Source organism: Mobula hypostoma, chromosome 5 (assembly GCF_963921235.1).
Source record: "Mobula hypostoma chromosome 5, sMobHyp1.1, whole genome shotgun sequence".
Taxonomy (NCBI): domain Eukaryota; kingdom Metazoa; phylum Chordata; class Chondrichthyes; order Myliobatiformes; family Myliobatidae; genus Mobula; species Mobula hypostoma.
In genome coordinates this window covers 24601129-24621660 of record NC_086101.1, presented here as the reverse complement: position 1 = coordinate 24621660, position 20532 = coordinate 24601129, and the positions used below count along the sequence as shown (strand labels likewise).

The following is a 20532-nucleotide window of genomic DNA, read 5'->3' as shown; positions in this document are numbered from 1 at the left end:
ATGATTGATCTTGCAAGTAAGGAAATTGAATGTACACAGTTTACCAAATGGTCTATATCCTTAACTGCTAGTCAACTCTTATAAACATGTCAAACTTCAGAACAGTGCAGTGACAGGGGCCATGCTGTTTTCCTTGTGCACAAGGAAATAAAGTATGATTGAGGAACGAGTACACCCACTTTCCACACAAAGGTATGTTAATCGTCACTGTAAGTTACCCCTTGTATATGTGTGAGTGGTAGAAGGGAAGGGAGCTGATGACTACTCCAAACTTCCACCGTATCCTTTAGTGTAGGTTAAGCTGCAGGGAAATAAATTATTACATCAAACTTTGCCTCCTTTGTAGTTATTACTTAAATTGTCAACAGGTCTTTGATCTAATTGTTTATTTAATGATTCAATCTTACAACATTTTCACGTAATTGACAAGACAAATCAAATTTACCACCAGGGCTGAACCAGTCTGATTTGATCATTTGCTGAATTTCCAGGTCCAAAGAAAGGTAAGACTGCACCAGACATTGGCCCAGTATGTGTGTAGAGGTGAGACATGTTACCAGCATCGTAAAATGACACCTGCCCTCCCTCGTAGTCCAGATAAACACCAACCTTTGTTGGATTAATTTGGAGCTTAAGGTGCTCGGTGTGTTTTGGATTTCTGTCTATCTGTACAAAGAAATCGAAGAGTGATTGGATCCAATTGGTTACATAAGGACTTATTACCCAGTAACCATTCTGTACAGTCATTTCTTCTAATTTGCATCTGTTTACAGACTCCTTCACAACTCCAACCATCCACTTTGCCCCCTGGTTAACTGCGACCTCCCAATAGTGTTTTCCTGATGTAAACTGTTTTGATCCCAACACGCAGATACATTTCTGAAATCGTTTTGGATTCTCCGGGAACTGCTGTGGCAGGTATCCAACTAATGCCGTGGTCATACTTGGAGATAAAATGAGCCTCGGGTGAGCTGAATTCGGAGCTAGAGTCAATCGAGCGAATGCTGTAAATCAGAGATTATCACATTACTATCAATAATGTGATCCAGTCTTAAACTGCATTGCTAGGAGTACAGAAATAATCTTCCAGGTAATAAATTCTCTGTTACTAGATTACCTAGAAAATCTCAAGTGATTTAAATATACAAATTCCTGAATGTTAATTTGAATGTGTTTTACACAAGAATAGTTCGTTACACGCCTAGTAGCCACTTCATTAGGTACATTTGTAAGCCTTGTTAATGCAAGTAAGCAGCCAATCATATGGCAGCAACTCAATGTATAAAAGCATTCAGACATGGTCAAGAGGTTCAGCTTTTGTTCAGCCCAAACATCAGAATATGATGTAAATGACCGTCCGTGGAGTGGCTGTTGGTGCCGGATGGTGAGTGGTTCATCATGCACAACAGTATTTAGAGTTTGAAAACTGGTGCAAAAACACAAACAAAAAAAAAATCAGTGAGCAGCAGTTCTGGCAAAAATATCTTATTAATGATAGGTCATAGGTCAAAGGAGAATGTCAAGACTGGTTCAAACTGACAGGAAGGCAACATAACTTAAATAATCCGGTGTTACAGCAATGGTGTTCAGAAGATTACTCCAAAAACTCAACACCTAGAACCTTGAAGTGGTTGGGCTACAGCAGAAAACACAAACATACATGCCATGCCTACTTTATTAAGTACGGGAGGTATCTAGTGAAGTTGCCATTGATTGTAAGATGTAAGCATGACTAAGCTTTATAGAGATGAGGTTTCTTAGTTAATATGTAACAGTGCAGGATATCTATCAGATGCTCCTGCAACTGGGGCCAGAAAAAGGGAAACCACCTTGCTATCTGACAGCTGACTACCTCCTATACTGTGTGTGTGTGTGTGTGTGTGTGTGTGTGTGGGGGGGGTGACATTTGAACCATGAGGGGCTCAGCTGCTTTTGGTGTTCACTTACATCATTCAGGCAAGGTGGAACATTGGAGCTTTTGTCAATGCTTTCCCCGGCTAGAATTGAACTGTTTTTGTTAATTATTTACATACTAAAATTAAATGATTTGCATGTAAGGTTATCCTAAAAATTGCCCTTAATTATGTTTCTCATTTTGCAAATTAGAGGCCATTCAGCCCATTGAGTCACACTGCCCCCGACTATTTTCACTATCCCTATTCATGCACTCCTCTGTTGCCTATTCTCCCTCAATTGTCTATCAATGTGTCCTTCAATTCTCATAACTGGCACCTGCAGTAGAAGTATTCTGGTCCAGTCAAGATGGTGCCTGCGTACAACGCTACTTCAGTCAACATCTTCTGGACAGATGCATGAAAACACAGATTTCACTCCTTTTATGTCTCTTGCTTTTGATTTTCTTGAACTGTTGGAGACTGATTTGCAGTTTGGAGATCGTTTGGGTGTTTCAGTGCTCTGTAGTCTCCGAGAGGATTCCCAGAGGCAGAGGCAGCATGCGGGAATCTCGTGGTGAGAAGGCTGTGGGATGGGGCATGAGTCGATGTTTGACTCCATTTCACTGATTAAAGCTTCCATTGTTCACCAATTAAAGTGATGAGGGAGATTAAAACATTGAGACAAATGCAGAAGGTGAGTTCCGACTGCCTACATTTTTATCGCTGGTTAGATCGCTCTGCTGCCAGAGAGTGAATACTGCCTTTTGATCGCTCGTGAGATCGCATTTACATGGAGAGGGAAGACTGCCTCCTTATAGCTGGGATGATCGTTTGCTGCTGGGGAGGAAAGACTTGTTGCAGTGCCCAGAGAATGTTGCCCAGGTTTTCTGCATTTTCAATATGGCCTTGGACTAATTATTTTTTCAGTCTTTAGATGAACTATGAAAGGAAGGTAGCAAATAATATCAAAGAGGATAGTAAAAGCTTTTTCAAGTATATAAAGAGTAAAAGACAGGTGAGAGTAGATATAGGACTGATAGAAAATGATGCTGGAGAAATTGTAATGGGAGATAAGGAGATGGCAGAGGAACTGAATGAGTATTTTGCATCAGTCTTAACTGAGGAAGACAGCAGTATACCGGACACTCAAGGGTGTCAGGGAAGAGAAGTGTGCGCAGTCACAATTATGGCAGAGAAAGTACTCAGGAAACTGAATAGTCTAAGGGTAGATATATCTCCCGGACCAGATAGAATGCACCCTTGTATTCTGAAGGAAGTAGCTGCGGAGATTGCGGTGGCATTAGCAAATATCTTTCAAAAGTCAATAGATTCCGTCCTGGTTCCAGAGGACTGGAAGATTGCAAATGTTACTCTGTTGTTTAAAAAGGGGGCAAGGAAGCAAAAAGGAAATTATAGACCTGTGGCAAAATTGTTTCCCATGATGGGGGAGTCTAGTATGAGAGGGCATGACTTAAGGATTGAAGGGCGCCCATTCAGAACAGAGATGCGAAGAAATTTTTTTAGCCAGAGGGTGCTGAATCTATGGAATTTGTTGCCAGGGGCGGCAGTGGAGGCCAAGTCATTGGGTGTATTTAAGGCAGAGATTGATAGGTATCTGAGTAGCCAGGGCATCAAAGGTTATGGTGAGAGGGTGGGGGAGTGGGACTAAATGGGAGAATGGATCATTCCATGATAAAATGGTGGAGCAGACTCGATGGGCTGAATGGCTGACCTGCTCTTTTGTCTTGTGGTCTCATTGATTTTGGATTCTGTATTTTGTGTGATCTTTCTCAGTCTTTTGTGTGAGGGGGTGGGAGATTTGGGGGTTGATGTACCTGTTCTGTTTTTGTTTTTTTTGTGCAGGGAGGAAAGATTTGGGGTTGAATGTTCGTACTGCCATTCTTTTCTTTCTCGGTTTCATGGCTATCTGGAGAAGAATTATTTCAGAGTTGTAATTTGATAATAAATGAACCTTTGAGTAAATAGCAGCGACCAATTAACCTATGAGCCTGCAAATCTTTAAGGTGTATGAGGAAACATGGACAAGTGTGCAAATTGCACTCTGACAGCATCTTGGGTCAGGATCAAACCCAGAGCTCTAATGGCTGGCAACAACTTTAATTGTATAAATATTACTGAGGAAAGTTCTTTAGTTTGCTCCTTTCCAGGTGATATTGGTTAGAATTAATCCAGGTGAGGGCAGCTGATGGAACTGCGGTGACACAGCTCCAGAGACCTAAATTAGAACCTAATCTCCCCCTTTGAATGCATGGGTCTTGTTTGGATGCTCTATACATCTTCTACATCCCAAATATCAGTAGGTTAATTGTTCACTACAAAATACTTCTAGTGTGTGTGTGTGTGGCAAAATAACTATATATTACAAAATGGTGAAAGAAACAGAATAATGAGGAAATTTTCATGGACTATGCAAAAATCTGACAGTGGAGTGGAGGAAACTCTCTGAATCATTGAGTGTGATCTTCAAGCTCCTGTACCTTATCCCTAATGGTAATTATGGGAGAAAGGCATGGTCTGGTTGATGCTTAATGATGATTCTGCCTTTTTGAGGTACTACTCCTTGAAGATATCCTTGATAGTTGTATAGACAGTGCTGAAAGAACTCCCATGTGATAGAAGAAACCAATAATCAGGTAATAAAGATTTTGATGTCCAGTCCAACTTCTCAATTGCTGTGCAACTAGAAATGACTGAAAAGTCAATGTTGTTAATGCCATAATTAATTTTGTTCACCTAGAAAACAGAGCTGCCTACCTGGTTTTATCAATTTTCTCATCTGTCTCCACACCATGTGCTGTAGAGGTCCCCCAAACTCACCAATCAGTATGTCATTAACAACTTTGTTTTCTTTCCTGGTTTCGCCACTGCATTTTTCAGAAGAATTGGGAAATCTTGTTATTAGTCATGTCCATACTTTGCACTGGTCTCACAGAGCAGCATAAAAGTAACCAAGAAAGAAAATATACTGTAAGTACTTACGCAGCTGGTGCTGTTGCAATCTCCTAAAATAAAAAAAAGATACGAGATTAATAAGACCATAAGACATAGGAGCCATCTGGCCCATGGAGTCTGCTAGGCCATTCAATCACGACTGAGCTTTTTTTCCCTCTTCCTCAACCCCATTTCCTGGCATTCTTCCCATAACCTTTGCCATGCCCAATCAAGAACTTATCAATCTCAGCCTTAAATAGTGCCAACGACCTGGCCTCCACAGCTGCACGTGGCAACAAATTCACCACCCTCTGGCTAAAGAAATTTCTCCACATCTCTGTTTTGAAAGGGTGCCCCACTATCCTGAGGCTGCACCCTCTTGTCCCAGACTCTCCCACCATGGGAAACATCCTCTTAGCATCTACTGTCTAGGCCTTTCAACATTCAAAAGGTTTCATTGAGATTCCACCCCACTCCCATCCTTCTGAATTCCAGCGAGTACAGACACAGAACCATTAAATGTCATTGTATGACACCCTTTCTTTCCTGGAATCATCCTTGTGTACCTCCTCTGGACCTTCTCTACTGCCAGCACATCTTTTTGAAGATGAGGGACCCAAAGCTGTTCACAATACTTAGGCTAGGCCTCACCAGTGCCTTATAAAGCCTCAGCATCACATCCTTGCTCTTGTATTCTAGATCTCTTTAAATGAATGCTCGCATGGCATTTGCCTTCCTCACCACCGACTGGACCTGCAAATTAACCTTTAGGGTGTTCTGCAAAAGGACTCCCAAGTCCCTTTGTCTCAGAGTTTTTGATTTTCTCACCGTTTAGAAAATAGTCCGCACATTTATTTCTACTACCAAAGTGCACGACCATGCATTTTCCAACATTGCCACTTTCTCGCCAATTCTTCTAATCTATCCAAGTCCTTCTGCATTCTACCTGTTTCCTCAAAACTAACTGCCCCTCCACCAACCTTTGTATCATCTGCAAACTTGATTCCATCATCTAAATCATTTATATACGGCATAAAAAGAAGTGGTTCCAACACCGACCCCTGTAGAACACCACTATTCACTGGCAGCCAACCAGAAAAGGATCCTTTTATTCCCACTCGCTGCCTCCTACCAATCAAACAATATTTTAACCATGTTGGTAACTTTCCTGTAATACCATGGGCTATTAACTTGGTACGCAGCCTTATCTGTGGTACCTTGTCAAAGGTCTTTTGAAAGCCCAAATATACAACATCCACTGCAACCCCTTTATCTATACTAGTTGTAATCTCCTCAAAGAATTCCAACAGGTTAGTTGGGCAGGGTTTTCCCTGAAGGAAACCATGCTGACTTTGTACTATTTCTCCTGTGTCACCAAGTACTCCATCACCTCATCCTTAACAATTGACTCTAACATCTTCCCAATCACTGAGGTCAGGCTAACAGGTCTATAATTTCCCTTTTTCTGCTTTCCTCCTTTCTTAAAGAGTGGAGTGACATTTGCAATTTTCCAGTCCTCTAGCACCAAGCCAATGATTTTTGAAAGATCTTTTCTAATGCCACCACAATCTCTATTGCTACCTTTTTCAGAAACCCAGGGTGCAGTTCATCTGGTCTGGGTGACTTAGGTCTTTCAGCTTTGAGCACCTTCTGTCTTGTAGTGGTAACTGCACCCACTTCTCTTCCTTCGCACACTTCAACATCAGGCATACTGCTAGTGTCTTACACAGTGAAGACTGATGCAAAATACTCATTTAATTCATCAGCCATCTCCTTGTCCCCTGTTATTATTTTTCCTGCCTCATTTTCTGGTGGTCTTGTATCCACTCTCATTTCTCTTCTAGTTTTAACATACTTGGAAAAGCTTTTACTATCCACATTGATATTATTTGCTAACTTGCTTTCATATTTCATCTTTTCCCTTCTAATGAGTTTTTTTAGTTGCTCTCTGTAGGTTTTTAAAAACTTCCCAATCCTTTATTTTCCCACTAATTATGTTTCGTTGTATGCCCTCTTTTGCTTTTACAATAGCTTTGACTTCCCTTCTCAGCCTTGATTGTACTGTTTTACCATTTGAGTATTTCTTCATTTTTGGAATACATATGTCCTGGAGCTTCCTCATTTTTCCCAGAAATGCACATCATTGCTGCTCTGCTGACAACCCTGCCGGCAGCTCCTTCCAATTTACTTTGGCCAACTCCTCTCTCATACCACTGTAATTTACCTTACTCCACTGAAATACTGCTACATCAGACTTTACTTACTCCCCATCAAATTTGAAGTTGAACTGAATCATACTGTGATCACTGGTTCATAAGCGTTCTTTTACCTTGAGCTCCCTAATTGCCTCTGGTTCAGTACTTAATGGTCTGTGATGTCTTATTTCTTAATATTTAATCACCTGAGGCAGCCTTCAGCCAAACAAATGTATTGGTATACTGGAGTTTAATTTTCTTTTTCTCCCAATCATTGTTAAGGCAATCTACACTCAGTGGCCACTTTATTAGGTACACCTGCTTGTTAAGCTCCAAGAAAAAAATATTATCATGTCACCACATATAACACGAGACTCCTGTTCTGTGGGCATACTTAGCAAATCTGTAGAGCGGTAACTATAAAATATAAACAGCAGGAGGTATAAACTAAACAAATTGTGCAATGCAGACGTAAGTAAATAGCAAAGAATGCCGAGCCCAAAATAATATAACAGAGTCCTAAAATGACTTCTTAAATGAGTTTAGCTATCCTATCCCCGCTTGGTCAAGTGCCTGATGTTTGAGGGGTAGTAACTGTTCTTGAACCTGTTTGTGTGAGTCCTGAGGCACCTGTACCTTCTACCTGATGGCAGCAGTGAGAAAAGTGCATGGTCTGGCTGTTGAGGATCTTTGATGATGGGTGCTGCTTTTCTATGGCAATGTTTCATGCAGATGCGCTCAATGCTTGGGAGGGTTTTACTCGGGATGTGTTGGACTGTGTCCCCTATCTTTTTGCAAATATCTAATCAGCCAATCACATGGCAGCAACTCAATGTATGTAAGCATGTAGACATGGTGAAGTGATTCAGCTGTTGCTCAGAACAAATATCAGAATGGGGAAGAAATGTGATTCAAGTGACTTTGACCATGAAATGATTGTTGGTATCAGATGGGATGATTTGAGTATTTCAGAAACTGATGATCTTCTGGGATTTCAATGCAGAACAGTCTCTAGAGTTTACAGACAGTGATGTGAAAAACAAAGAAAAATATCCGGTGAGTGACAGTTATGTGAGCAAAGAGGGCCTTGTTAATGATGGAGATCAGAGGAGAAATGGCCAGACTGGTTCAAGCTGACAGGCAGGCAACAGTAACTCAACCAACCACGTATTTCAACAGTGATGTGCAGAAAGGCATTTCTTAACTCACAGCACATTGAACCTTGAAGTGGATGGGCTACCTCAGTCTCTGAGACCAAGTTGTCTTTCTACCTCTGCTGGGTCCTGACTGAAGCAATGACAACTATGCACCTACAATGGATGTTTTTAAATGATGTACATTTGATGAAGGCAATTGTTTTACATGTAATATAATTCAGTTATTACATAGAACTGAGAAACAAAACGCCCAGGCACCCAGTCCTCCTTTCCTTCACCTTATCTGTTTGACCACTCTTTGCTGTAGTTCACCCACACGGAGTTCAGAAACAAGCCGCATGTCATTGCCAATCACAAGAAGCATAAAAAGCCACCTCACTGAAATATTTTAAATAACTACATTGATGTAAAATGTTGACCAGCAATATTTCTGGCCGTGTACATTCCACACTCAGGTGTTGGCAGGGTGAACATGGACAGGGTGTCCCCTCTTGTAGGATAATCTGGAACCAAGGGTGGCTACTTAAAATAGGACATCATGGTAGTGTAGTGGTTAGTACGAGGCTATTATAGCTCGGGGTGTTGGGGTTCAGAGTTCAATTCTGGTGTCGTTTGTACATTCTCCTTGTGATCATGTGGATTTCTTCTGGGTGCTCTGGTTTTCTCCCACAGTCCAAGGATTTACCAGTTAGGTTCATTGGTCATTGTAAATTGACCTGCAATGAGGCTCATGTTAAATTGATGGATTGAATGGTGGCACAGTTCGTTTGGCTGGCAGGTCCTGCTTGTGCTGTATCTCTAAATTAAAAAAAAATGTTTCCCCTTTAAGAGAGATGAAACATTTTTCTTGTAAAGGTCCATGAACTTTGGAACTCTCTGTCTGAAATGATGATGAAAGCAGAGTCGTTGAATGCTTCTGACAATGTGGTAGACAGATTCTTGATAAGCAAGGGGATGAAAGGTTACTGGGGGTAGGTGAGACTGTACCTCTGAAGTTATGATCAAATTGGTTGTGATCTTTTTGAATAGAGGAACAGGTTTAATGAGCGAACTGGACTACTCCTGAGCCTAATCCAACACCCAAGTGAAATTGGCCTAAAAAAGAGAAACGATTTCTGTGTTGCCATAGGCAACACAGGGTATAAATGCCTTGAAAACAGCTTTTTACAGAGGTAGAACAGTGCATTGCAAAGACAAACATAAATTAACATAAACTTAAACTATCATACATAACCCAAAGAAGAGAAAATCTGCAGATGATGAAAATTCAAGGAACAAACACAAAATGCTGGAGGAACATAGCAGGTCAGGCAGTATCTACGGGGGTGGGGGGGGAGAAAATACAGTCAATGTTTGAGGCAGAGACCCTTTGGCAGGCCTGGAGAAAAAAAGATGAGAAGTAGAATTAAACAGTGGGGGGAGGGGAGAGAGGAACACAAGGTGATAAGGTGAAAATGGGAGGGACAGAGGGAAGGATGAGTTAAAGAGCTGAGAAGTTGGTGTAAGAGATACAGGGATGGAGAAGGAGTAGTCTGAGAGGAGAGGACAGGACAGAAGGCCAAGGAAGAAAGAAAAGGTGGGAGCAACACCATAGGGAGGCGATGGGGAGGAAAGGAGATAAGGTGAGGGAAGGATAGGGGATGGTGAGGGAGGGATAGGGGATGGTGAGGGAGGGATAGGGGATTACAGGAAGTTTGCAAAATTGATGTTTATGCCATCAGATTGAAGGCTACCCAGACAGAATATAAGGTGGTGTTCCTCCAACCTGAATGTGGCCTCATCACCATGGCAGAGGAGGCCTTAGATTGAAATATGGGAATGGGATTCGTAACGTCGACTATACTTTCTTTCCATAGCTGCTGCCTGGCCTAAGTTCCTCCAGAATTTTGTGTGTGTTGCTTAAAATACATAAATTTAAAAAAAATCATGTACTTGAACATGTGGATTGTTTTCTTTCTAAGGGGGAAGATTTTTCACTGCTTAACTAATCTGAGGTTTCACTTTGTTGCGGGCTAAACCGTAACAGCAATAGTTAAGCATGTACCTTCAGCAAACTCCAGATCATTTGCAGGAGAGAAGGATCATTATCATTGTTTGGCCTGCTGCTGTTCACCAGCCTGCGCTGCAGCTCCTTTCCTTTCTGGCTGAGTCTTTGTTTCATTTCATGTTCTTCCCTGTCAAGAATCCGGTGCAGTTCAGCGAACTCCCCTTCAAGCTGGTTCATGAGCTCATCTACCTTTCTCTGTAAACACAATGACACATTCGAAATGAGAAATGCAAAGACCTTCATTTGTTGGATATCTTTCTCATGAGATATCTTGAGGATTGTCAACAAGTATTTTTGTCGTAAAGTCCCAAAGAGGTACTGCAGAGAAACAGGCCTCTCAGCTTACTGATTCTGTGTTGGCCATCGAACACCAGTTTTACCTTAATCATACTTTGTCGTGAAATTTATTATTTTGTGGCACCAGTACACTGCAATACATAATAAAAAACTATAAATTGCAATAAGTATATAAAATATATTAAGTAAGTAGTGCAAAAAGAGAGGAAAATAGTAAGGTAGTGATCATGGATTCATTGTTCATTCAGAACTCTGATGGCAGAGGGGACGAAGCTGTTCCTGAAACATTGAGTGCTTGTCTCTAGGCTCCTGTACATCTCCTTGATGGTAACAATGAGAAGAAGGCATGTCCTAGGTGATGGTGTCCTTAATGATGGATGCTGTCTTTTTGCTGCCTTGTCTTTTAAAGGTGTCTTGATGCTGGAAAGGCTAGTGTACATGATGAAGCTGGCTGAGCTTACAACCTTCTGCAGCTGTTTCTGATCCTGTGTAGTGGCCCCTCCAGCCTAGACATTGATATAACCAGTTAGATTGATCTCCATGATACAACAGTAGAAATTAGTAAGTATCGTTGGTGACATACCATGTCAGACTCCAATGGAATATAGGCACTGTTGTGTCTACTTTGTAATTGCATCTATATGTTGGACCCAGGTCAGATCTTCAGAGATGTTAACACCCAGGAACTTGAAACTGCTTACTCTTTCAACTGCTGATCTCTCGATGTGGACTGGTGTGTGTTCCCCCAATTTCCCCTTCCTGAGTCCACAATCAATTCCTTGGTCTCACTGACATTGAGTGCAAGGCTGTTGTTGTGACGCCACTGATCTATCACACTCGCTCCTCATTAACATCTGAAATTCTGCCAACAGAAGTTATAGTATGTATATGTTACCATATGAGATTCATTTTCTTGCAGACCTTTCAGGAAACTATACATAAACAAAGACTGATAAATAAACAATGTGCAAATAAAACAAATTAATACCGAGAGTATGAGTTACAGAGTCCTTGGAAGTGAATTGTGAAGTTGTTCACAGTTGAGGTGAATGAAGTTACCCATGCCATTTCAGGAGCCTGATGGTTGTAGATAATGACTGTCCTGAACCTGATAGCATGGAATGTAAGGTGCCTGTACCTACTCCCTGATGGTAGTAGCAAGGCAGTAGATACAGGAGTCGTCTTATACCCACTGTGAGGGAGTAATCCTATTTTCCCACATCATTCTGTCTGGCAGCCTGTCTTAATCACTCTGTTTTAAAAACAAAACTTACTTCATTAAAATTCCTTCATCTCATCTTATATACTTACTACAGGAAACAACATTTATTCTTTCCATTCCACTCATAGTTTTATATGTTTCTAACAGATTACTCCTTATCTTCCTTCACTTCAGGGAAAATAAAGGCCGTGTCAAGTTTATTGTCATTTTGTCAAGTATATGTATGCACAGGTAAAATGAAAAGAAAACTTGCTTGCTGGAGTGTAACAGACACCACACCAATTAAGCAGCATTAACAAGAAAAACAAGTTGTATACAATCTTAGAAGAAACAAAAAAATGTCAGAACAAAAAATATAAAAAAAGTTCATTTTATTACACAGTGGTCAAAGCCCACCCTGTCCAATTTCTCCCCATAATTACAGTCCTTCAATCCTGGTAACGTTCTAGTTTATCTAAATTAATCCTACGCTCTGTCATCAATGGAGTGATCTAAGGCAGAGTGGTAGGGCTTTGGCTCATTTGGGCTTCGGTGAGGTAAGTGGGGAAGTGGACTTCATTTTTTTTCTCTTTCCATTTTCCTTAGAGGAATAAAGAGCATGTCTGTAGGGTTAGTACTTTGCTCTGGGTGTCAGATGTGGGAATCCTGGGTATCTTCCTGTCTCCCAGATGGCCACATCTGCACCAGGTGCACTGAGATGCTGCGCCTGAGAGACCATGTTAGGGATCTGAAGCTGTGGCTTGACGACCTAGAGCTTATTAGGGAAAATGAGCAGGAGATAGATAGGAGCTACAAGGAGTTAGTCACCCCAAGGCTGCAGAGTAAGATAAGTGGGTGACTGTCAGGGAAGGGATGGGAAGAGCCCAGATAGTAGAGAGCACTCCTGTGGCCATCCCCCTCAGTAACTGTTGTCTCATTTTGGATGCTGTTGAGGGGGGTGACCTGACAGAAAATGACCACAGTGATCGGGCCTCTGGCACTGAGCCTGGTTCCATAGTGCAGAAGGGAGAAAAGAAGATGAGGAATGCGGTAGTCATGGGGATGAGAACAGATAGGAGGTTCTGTCAGCCTGATAGAGATACCTGCATGGTGTGTTGCCTTGCAGGTGCCAGGGTATGGAATATCTCAGATCGGGTGCAGGGTATTCTGAAGGGAGAGGGTGAACAGCCGGAAGTCTTGGTAAACGTTGGTACCATTGACATAGATAGAAAAAGAGAGGAAGTCCTGAAGAGAGAATTCAGGAAGTTGGGTAGGAAGCTGAAAAGCAGGACCTCCAGAGTAGTAATCTCGGGATTGCTGCCTGTGCCACGTGCTAATGAGCGCAAGAATAGCATGATCAGGCATATTAATGCATGGCTGAGAGACTGGTGTAGGGGCAGGGCTTTGGGTTCCTGGATCATTGGGGCATCTTCTGGGGGAAAAAGATGCGTTACACCTGAACCCAAAGGGGTCCAATATACTAGCAGGCAGGTTCAATAGATCTGTAAGGGAGGGTTTAAACTAATTTGGCAGGGGGATAGAAACCAGAGTGATAGGGCTGAAGAATGGGAAAACAGAAATAAATCAAAGATAGCATACAAGAGGTGATAGAAAGGACAGGCAGGGGATGAAGCATAATCACAGCCAGTGGGATGAGTTACAGGGCAATAGAGCTGTGGTGCAGTTAAAATAGAAAGCAACAAATACTGGACTGAAAGTGTTGAATTTGAATGTACACAGCATAAGATGTAAAATGGACAATCTTGAAGATTGGCAAGAATGACGTTGTGGCTATCTCTGAAATCTCTAAAGGATGGCTGCCATTGGGAGTTGAATGTCCAAGGGTATATGGTGTACAGTATTGGAAAGATAGGTTAGTAGGCAGAGGGGGTGGTGTGACCCTGTGTATAAAAAATATTATTAAGTCATTAGAAAGGGAAGACATAGGATCGGAAGGTGTAGAGTCTCTATGAGTTGAGTTAAGAAATGGCAATGGTAAAAGGACCCTAATGGCAGTGGTATACAGGTCTCCAAACAGTAGCTGGGATGTGGATTACAATTTACAGCAGGAGATAGAAAAGGTGTGGCAGAAAGGCAATGTCATAATCATTGGGGATTTTAACATGAAAGTGGATTGGGAAAACCAGGCCCTTACTGGACCTCAAGACAGAGAATTTGCAGAAGGTCAAGAGACAGCTTTTTAGAACAGCTTCTTGTTGAGCCCACTACGGAATTGGCTGTGCTGGATTAGGTGATGTGCAATGATCCGGAGGTGATAAGAGAGCTAAAGGTTAAGGAACCCTGAGGGAACAGTGATCACAATATGATAGGGCTCACTTTGAAATTTCAGGAGAAACTAAATTTCAAAGTCTCGGTATTTCAGTGGAATAAAAGAAATTATAATGGCATTATACACAATAAATGGTAGGGTACTGAGGAATGCGGAGGAACAAAGGGATCTGGGAGTTCAGATACATAATTCCCTGAAAGTGACATCACAGGTGGACAGTGTTGTAAAGAAGACTTTTGGCATCCTAGCATTCAGAAATCAAAGTATTGAGTATAGGAGTTGGGTTGTTATGGCGAGGTTGTATAAGAGATTGGTGAGGCCAAATTTGGAATATTGTGTGCAGTTCTGGTCACTTAACTATAGGAAGGATATCAGTAAGATTGAAAGTGTGCAGAGAAGATTTACTAGGATGTTTGCGGGTCGAGTTGAGTTAGAGGGAAAGAATGAACAGGTTAGGACTTTGTTTCTTGCTTAGAAGAATAAGGGGAGATTTGATAGTGGTTTACAAAATAATGAGGGGTATAGACAGAATAAATGTGAATAGACTCTTTCCACTTAGATTAGGAGAGATAAACATAAGAGGACATAGCTTCAGGGTGAAAGGGGAAAGATTTAGGGGGAGTCTCTTCACTCAGAGTGGTGGGAGTGTGGAACGAGCTGCCATCTGACGTGGTAAATGTGGGCTCACCCTTAAGTTTTAAGAACAAATTGAATAAATACATGGATGGGAGAGGTCTGGAGGGTTATGGACTGGGTGCGGGTCAATGGGACTAGCGGAATAATATTTTGGCACAGACGAGAGGGGCTGAATGGCGTGTTTTCTGTGCTGTAGTGTTCTATGGTTCTATGAGAGGGGAACTGGCCAAGGTTGACTGGAAAAGGACACCAGCAGGAGGATAGCAGAGCAGTGATGGCTGGAGTTTCTGCGAAAAATGAGGGAAGTGCAATACAGATATATCCAAATAAGAAATTCTTGAATGGAAGAAGGACACTACCGTGGCTGACAAGTGAAGTCAGAGCCAAAGTACAAGCAAAAGAGAGAACATATGAGGAATTCAAAGCTAGTGGGAAGATAGAGGATTGGGAAGCTTTTACAAACTTGCAGAAGGAAACTAAGAAGGTCATTTGGAAGGAAAAGATGAATTATGTAAGGAAGCTGGTGACTAATATCAAAGAAGATACTAAAAACTTTTTTTTAAGTTTATAGAGGGTAAAAGAGAGTTGAGGGTAGATATAGGATGAATAGAAAATGATGCTGGAGATATTGTAATGAGAGACACAGATGGCACAGGAAATAAATGCATATTTTGCAGCAGTCTTCACAGTGGAAGACATCTGCAGTATACCGGACATTCAAGAGTGTCAGGGAAATGAAGTATGTGCAGTGAAAATTACGACTGAGAAGGTGTTCAGGAAGCTTAATGGTTTGAGGGTGGATAAATCTCCTGGACCTGATGGAATGCACCCTTGGGTTCTGAATAAAGTAGCTGGAGAGATTGCGGAGGCATTAGCAATGATCTTTCAAGAACTGATAGATTCTGGCATTGTACCAGGTAACTGGAAAATTGCAAATGTTACCCCACTATTTAAGAAAGGTGGGAGGCAGCAGAAAGGAAACTATAGACCTGTTAGCCTGACATTAGTGGTTGGGAAGTTGTTGGAATCGATTGTTAGGGATGAGATTACAGAGTACCTGGAGGCACATGAGAAGATAGGCCAAAGCCAGCATGGTTTCCTGAAAGGAAACTGCCGCTGACTAATCACCTGCAATTTTTGGAGGAAATTACAAGCAGGGTAGACAGCGAAGATGTAGTAGATGTGGTGTATTTGGATTTTCAGAAGGTCTTTGACAAGGTTCCACACACGAGATAAGAGCCCATGGAATTACAGGGGAGTTACAAGCATGGGTAGAGCATTGGCTGATCGGCAGAAAACAGAGAGTGGGAGTAAAGGGATCCTACTCTGTCTGGCTCTCAGTTATCGAGGGTTGGTGTTGGGACCGCTGCTTTTTACGATGTATGTCAATGATTTGGACTATGAGATTAATGGATTTGTGGCTAAATTTGCCGATGATACAAAGGCAGGTGGAGGAGCGGGTAGTATTTAGGAAACAAAGAGCTTGCAGAAAGACTTAGATAGTTTAGGAGAATGGGTAAAGAAGTGGGAAATGAAATACAATGTTGGAAAGTGTAGGGTCATGCACTTTGGTGGAAGAAATAAACAGATGGGGAGGGAATTCAAAATGCAGAGATGCAAAGGGACTTTGGAGTCCTTGTGCAGGATACCCTAAAAGCTAACCTACATGTTGAGTCAGTGAAGAAGGCGAATGCAATGTTAGTATTCTTTTCCAGAGGTATAGAATATAAGAGCAGGTGTGTGATGTTGAGGCTCTATAAGGCACTCATGAGACAACACTTGGAGTATTGTGTGCAGTTTTGGGCTCCTTATTCTAGAAAAGATATACCGACATTGGAAAGGGTTCAGAGAAGATTCACGAGAATAATTCCAGGAATGAAAGGGTTAGTATATGAGGACCATCTGGCAGCTCTTGGGCTGTATTCTGTGGAGTTCAGGAGAGTGAGGGGCGATCTCATAGCAACATTAAATGTTAAAGGCCTGAAGAGATTAGATATGGTAAAGTTATTTCCCATGGTAAGAGAGTCTAGGACAAGGGGGCAAGACTTCAGGATTGAAGGACATCCATTTAGAACAGAGATGCAGAGAAATTACTTTTGTCAGAGGGTGGTAAATCTGTGGAATTTATTGCCATGAGCAGCTGAGGAGAACAAGTCATTGGGTGCATTTAAGACAGATAGATAGGTTCTTGACTAGACAGGGCATCAAAGGGTTTGGGGAGAAGGGAGGGGAGTGGAGATGACTGAAAGAATTAGATCAGCCCATGACTGAATGGCAGAGCAGACACAATGGGCCAAATGGCCTACTCTGCACCTATATGTTATAGTGCTATGGTAATCTCATTTGTACTCTCCAGCACAATCATCATCCTTCCTATAGTGAGACAGTAAAAAAATCATAACTAACCTTAAACTTACACTTTTTTTGATACCATTTCCACTAGAGAAGAAAATCAGCTTTGCATCTCAGCTATGTGTCTCTTGCAATTTTAAATACCTTATAATCGTATGGAATCCATTGCCATAGATGGCTGTGCAGGCCATGGCATTGGATATAGATAAAGCAGAGGTTGACAGGTTCTTAATTAATAACGACATCAAAGGCTATAGGCAGAAGCAGGAGGATGGGTTTCAGAGGAGAACTGAAGCAGCCACGATTGAATAGTGAAGCACATTCGCTGCGAAGAACGCCCAGATTGTGCTCTTATGTCTTAAATTCTCACAAGGTCAACCCTTAGCTTCCTACAAGTCCAATTTCACCTCATAACTAAAATTTTCCAAACCGCACAATTTTCTGATAAATATCCTCTGTACTCTCTTCAGTGCAATCACATTCTTCCTACAGTGTGAAGCCCAGAAATGTGCACAATACTCCTTATGTGGAATAAACTCTGTTCTGTAGCTGCAGCACAATGAAGCAACTTAACCATGTCCGGACCTTTGATCGCAAGCATGCCATACCCATATACCACCTCAGAATAGATGATGTCCCTTCAACGATGAGGAGGAATTTCATTAGTCAGAGGGTGATGAATTCATTGCCACAGACAGCTGTGGAAGGCAAGTCATTAGGTATATTTAAAGCAGAGATTGATGGGTTCTTGATTAGCGAGGATGTCAAAGGTTACGGGTGAAGGCAAGCGAATGAGTTTGAAAGGAATAATGAATCAGCCATGATTGCATGGCAGAGTAGACTCAATGGGCCGCATAGTCCAATTCTTCTCTTATGCCTTTTGGTCTTGCACCTTCTTCGCCACTCCAGAGGTGATTAATCTGAAGACCAAGACCCCTCTGACCATGTATTGTTTTGTAAAAGCGTTGCGGGGACAGAGGTACCTGGGCATGGATGGAAGTTATTGAAAGTAGCAGGGTGTGGTGCGCAAGCAGTTAATAAAGCACGCACAGCTCTTGGCTGCTTAAGTGTGGGCACGAGACATAAAAGAAGGGACATTTCACTGAACCTTTATAAAAGGCCTAACTAGCCGCTATTGGAATATTATTTCCTCCATCCGAGAGGGTTTACTAAAGATTCTCATCAATGGCTTCGGGAGTGACGTTAGAGAGGCTGCGGCTGTTTTTTTTCTGTAGAGAAGGGAGATTTATTAGAAGGATACAGAATGGTGAGAGGATAATGGAAGAATGTTTTCTTTGAGGATGGGTCGAGGATGAGAGGTCACATTAGTAACGTAACAGGAGGAAACAGTGAGCAGAATGTGATTGGGACCCGGGGATCGGCCTAAAAACAATAAACTGGGCTGCTGAAAGAGGAAAAGAAATTTTAAAATGCCGAGTAATGAATCCACCACAGCCAGACTGCGAAGTTATTAAACATCTATCAAGACTGAAACCGGAGCAGGTAGATGTTTAGTAACCGAGGGGGGTAAGAAGGGCGTATGCCGCACCTTGAGATCTGCAGCGCTGGGAGGGAGGCGTTGGGCACCGGCAAGCTGGGTCTGTCCGGTGCCACGAAACCCACTCAGTGTTTCTCCCCAATCTCTGTCCTCGGAACCGGCTACGAGGGTCCGGACGTTCTCCACGATACTTGCTAGCTGCCTGTTAGGCTTCAGCACTTTCTGCGGAAGGAACCGTCGGCATTCTGGGCAGGAACACTCCCCGTTTTCCCAATAGGAGGAGATACAGGCTTCGCAGAAGTTGTGGCCACATTCCAGAAACACGGGATCTTCGTAAAACTCAAGGCAAATAGAGCACGAAACATCTTTGGTTAGATTTAAGAACGGGCTCGCCGACGCCATTGCGGCTAGCACACAGCTTCACTTCCTCCTTCTTACTTTCGTTTTCTTCGCCTGACTGCTGGAGGCGGGTCATAATAACTTTGATAACAATTCATTTTCAACCACCCCTCTCCCAAAGAGAAAACCTTTATTCTATGTCCTTCCCTGGTTTCTCGTGCCACAAGTGCAAGACCTCAAACTTGACTGCATTGTCATGTACCATTTTCAGCCCATTTTTCCAGCCGGTCCAGATCACGCTGGACTACCTTCTTTACTCTCCACTCTGTCTCCAGTCTTGGTATCATCTGCAAATGTGCTGATATCTGAGTCATTAATAGTGACAACAGCAATAGGACCAGCATCTATCCCCGGGGCACACTATTAATCTCAGTCTTCCAGTCAGAGAGCCACTAAAGTAATGTTGAATCCAGTATTTTCTTTAATTTCTGTAACCTCCTCAAAAATCTCTAAGATTGGTTACACATGAACTACTACGCACAAACTGTTTTGACTATTCCTTATCTGATCCTGTCGATCAAAATACTCATATATATCTTGTCCTTTACAATACCTACAGTAGTTTACCCACGACTGAAGTCAGGCTCATTGAAGGAAAGTTGGGTAGAAGGGAAGTAGCTGTTCTTGAATCTGGTGGTGTGGGTCTTCAGGCGTGTGTACTTCCTGTCGAATAAAATGACCCTGATGCCGGGGATTTTGAGGCAGTGCCTCGTGTAGATGTTACCTCTGGTGGTAATCTAGAGGACCCGAGGGAAAATCTACACCGTCATAGGGAGAATGTGCAAACTCCAGACAGATAGAATTTAATCTAGTTTGCTCGTGCTGTGTGGTGCCAGAATGCCTATTGCATCCAGTAAGAAGAGTCGACGTGATATTGCATTAAGACAGATGTGCTTTCCACCTTCTTTCTGTTCTGAATATCATTATAAACCATTAAAGGTTGGACACTGAATTTCCCTCACATATAGAGAAATGAAATAAACACCACTGTTATAGACTACTTTGGAGTTATGAAATTATGCACAGAAGATGTAATTAAATGAGGGTAGATCTTCAGGAATAAGATATATGGTCATAATTTAACATCAGTGTATTCAGTTGAGATAGTTATAATCTGATTCCAGATTCAAAGCGACTTTCAAACGTTCATTGTGCTGTAGTCAGATTGCTTCCTGTGGAAGCTCTCTTTGCATCCCTACATAGTCCACCTGAAGATGTCTCCAGTGCAGGACCAACAAGTTCTTGTTTTAGGTGTAATCTTCTTCACAAATTTCTCAGAACAGATCCACTATGCCAGAGAGTTACATATCTAATGTTGGGTCAGTTCTACAAGACCCCACTAACTTTAAGGATGCCAGGGTGTGAAACATGTACATAAAATCATTGGATTGACCACAGGTATCGTGTAATGTTCTGTCCAATCACAATAGAAACGTCGTGAATGTAATGGAAAGGGTGCAGTGGAGATTCACCAAGATATAAGGAAAGGTTCGAAAGCCTGGGGATGGTTTCCACTGGAATTCAGGAGACAATTGTGAGTATGAATGCACAATAGAGCAGATGATAGGAAACTTTCCACAAGAACTGAAATGTGTAAGACCAAAGAACATTTA

General features: G+C 42.0%; 1 protein-coding gene across 1 annotated transcript; it reads right to left on the bottom strand.

Moving 5' to 3' along the window:
- Nucleotides 1–379: 379 nt before the first annotated feature.
- On the bottom strand, nt 380–18959 carry LOC134346692 (zinc-binding protein A33-like). The gene is made up of 5 exons (XM_063048219.1): nt 18572–18959; nt 10244–10441; nt 4896–4918; nt 4671–4780; nt 380–1004 (listed from the first exon to the last, which is right to left on the bottom strand). The coding sequence occupies exons 1-5, from the start codon at nt 18920–18922 to the stop codon at nt 442–444; spliced, it is 1245 nt and encodes a 414-aa protein (XP_062904289.1). The 5' UTR covers nt 18923–18959; the 3' UTR covers nt 380–441.
- Between the last annotated feature and the right edge of the window lie 1573 nt (nt 18960–20532).

Bases quoted from the DNA above. Each gene is read 5' to 3' on its own strand.
- LOC134346692 (XM_063048219.1), bottom strand. From the start codon at position 18,922: ATGGCGTCGGCGAGCCCGTTCTTAAATCTAACCAAAGATGTTTCGTGC. The intron at 10,442-18,571 runs GTGCGGCATACG...TTGTGTTTACAG, and splicing joins CCAGCGCTGCAGATCTCAAG to AGAAAGGTAGATGAGCTCAT. The intron at 1,005-4,670 runs GTAGGCAGCTCT...TCTGATTTACAG, and splicing joins GAGAAAATTGATAAAACCAG to CATTCGCTCGATTGACTCTA.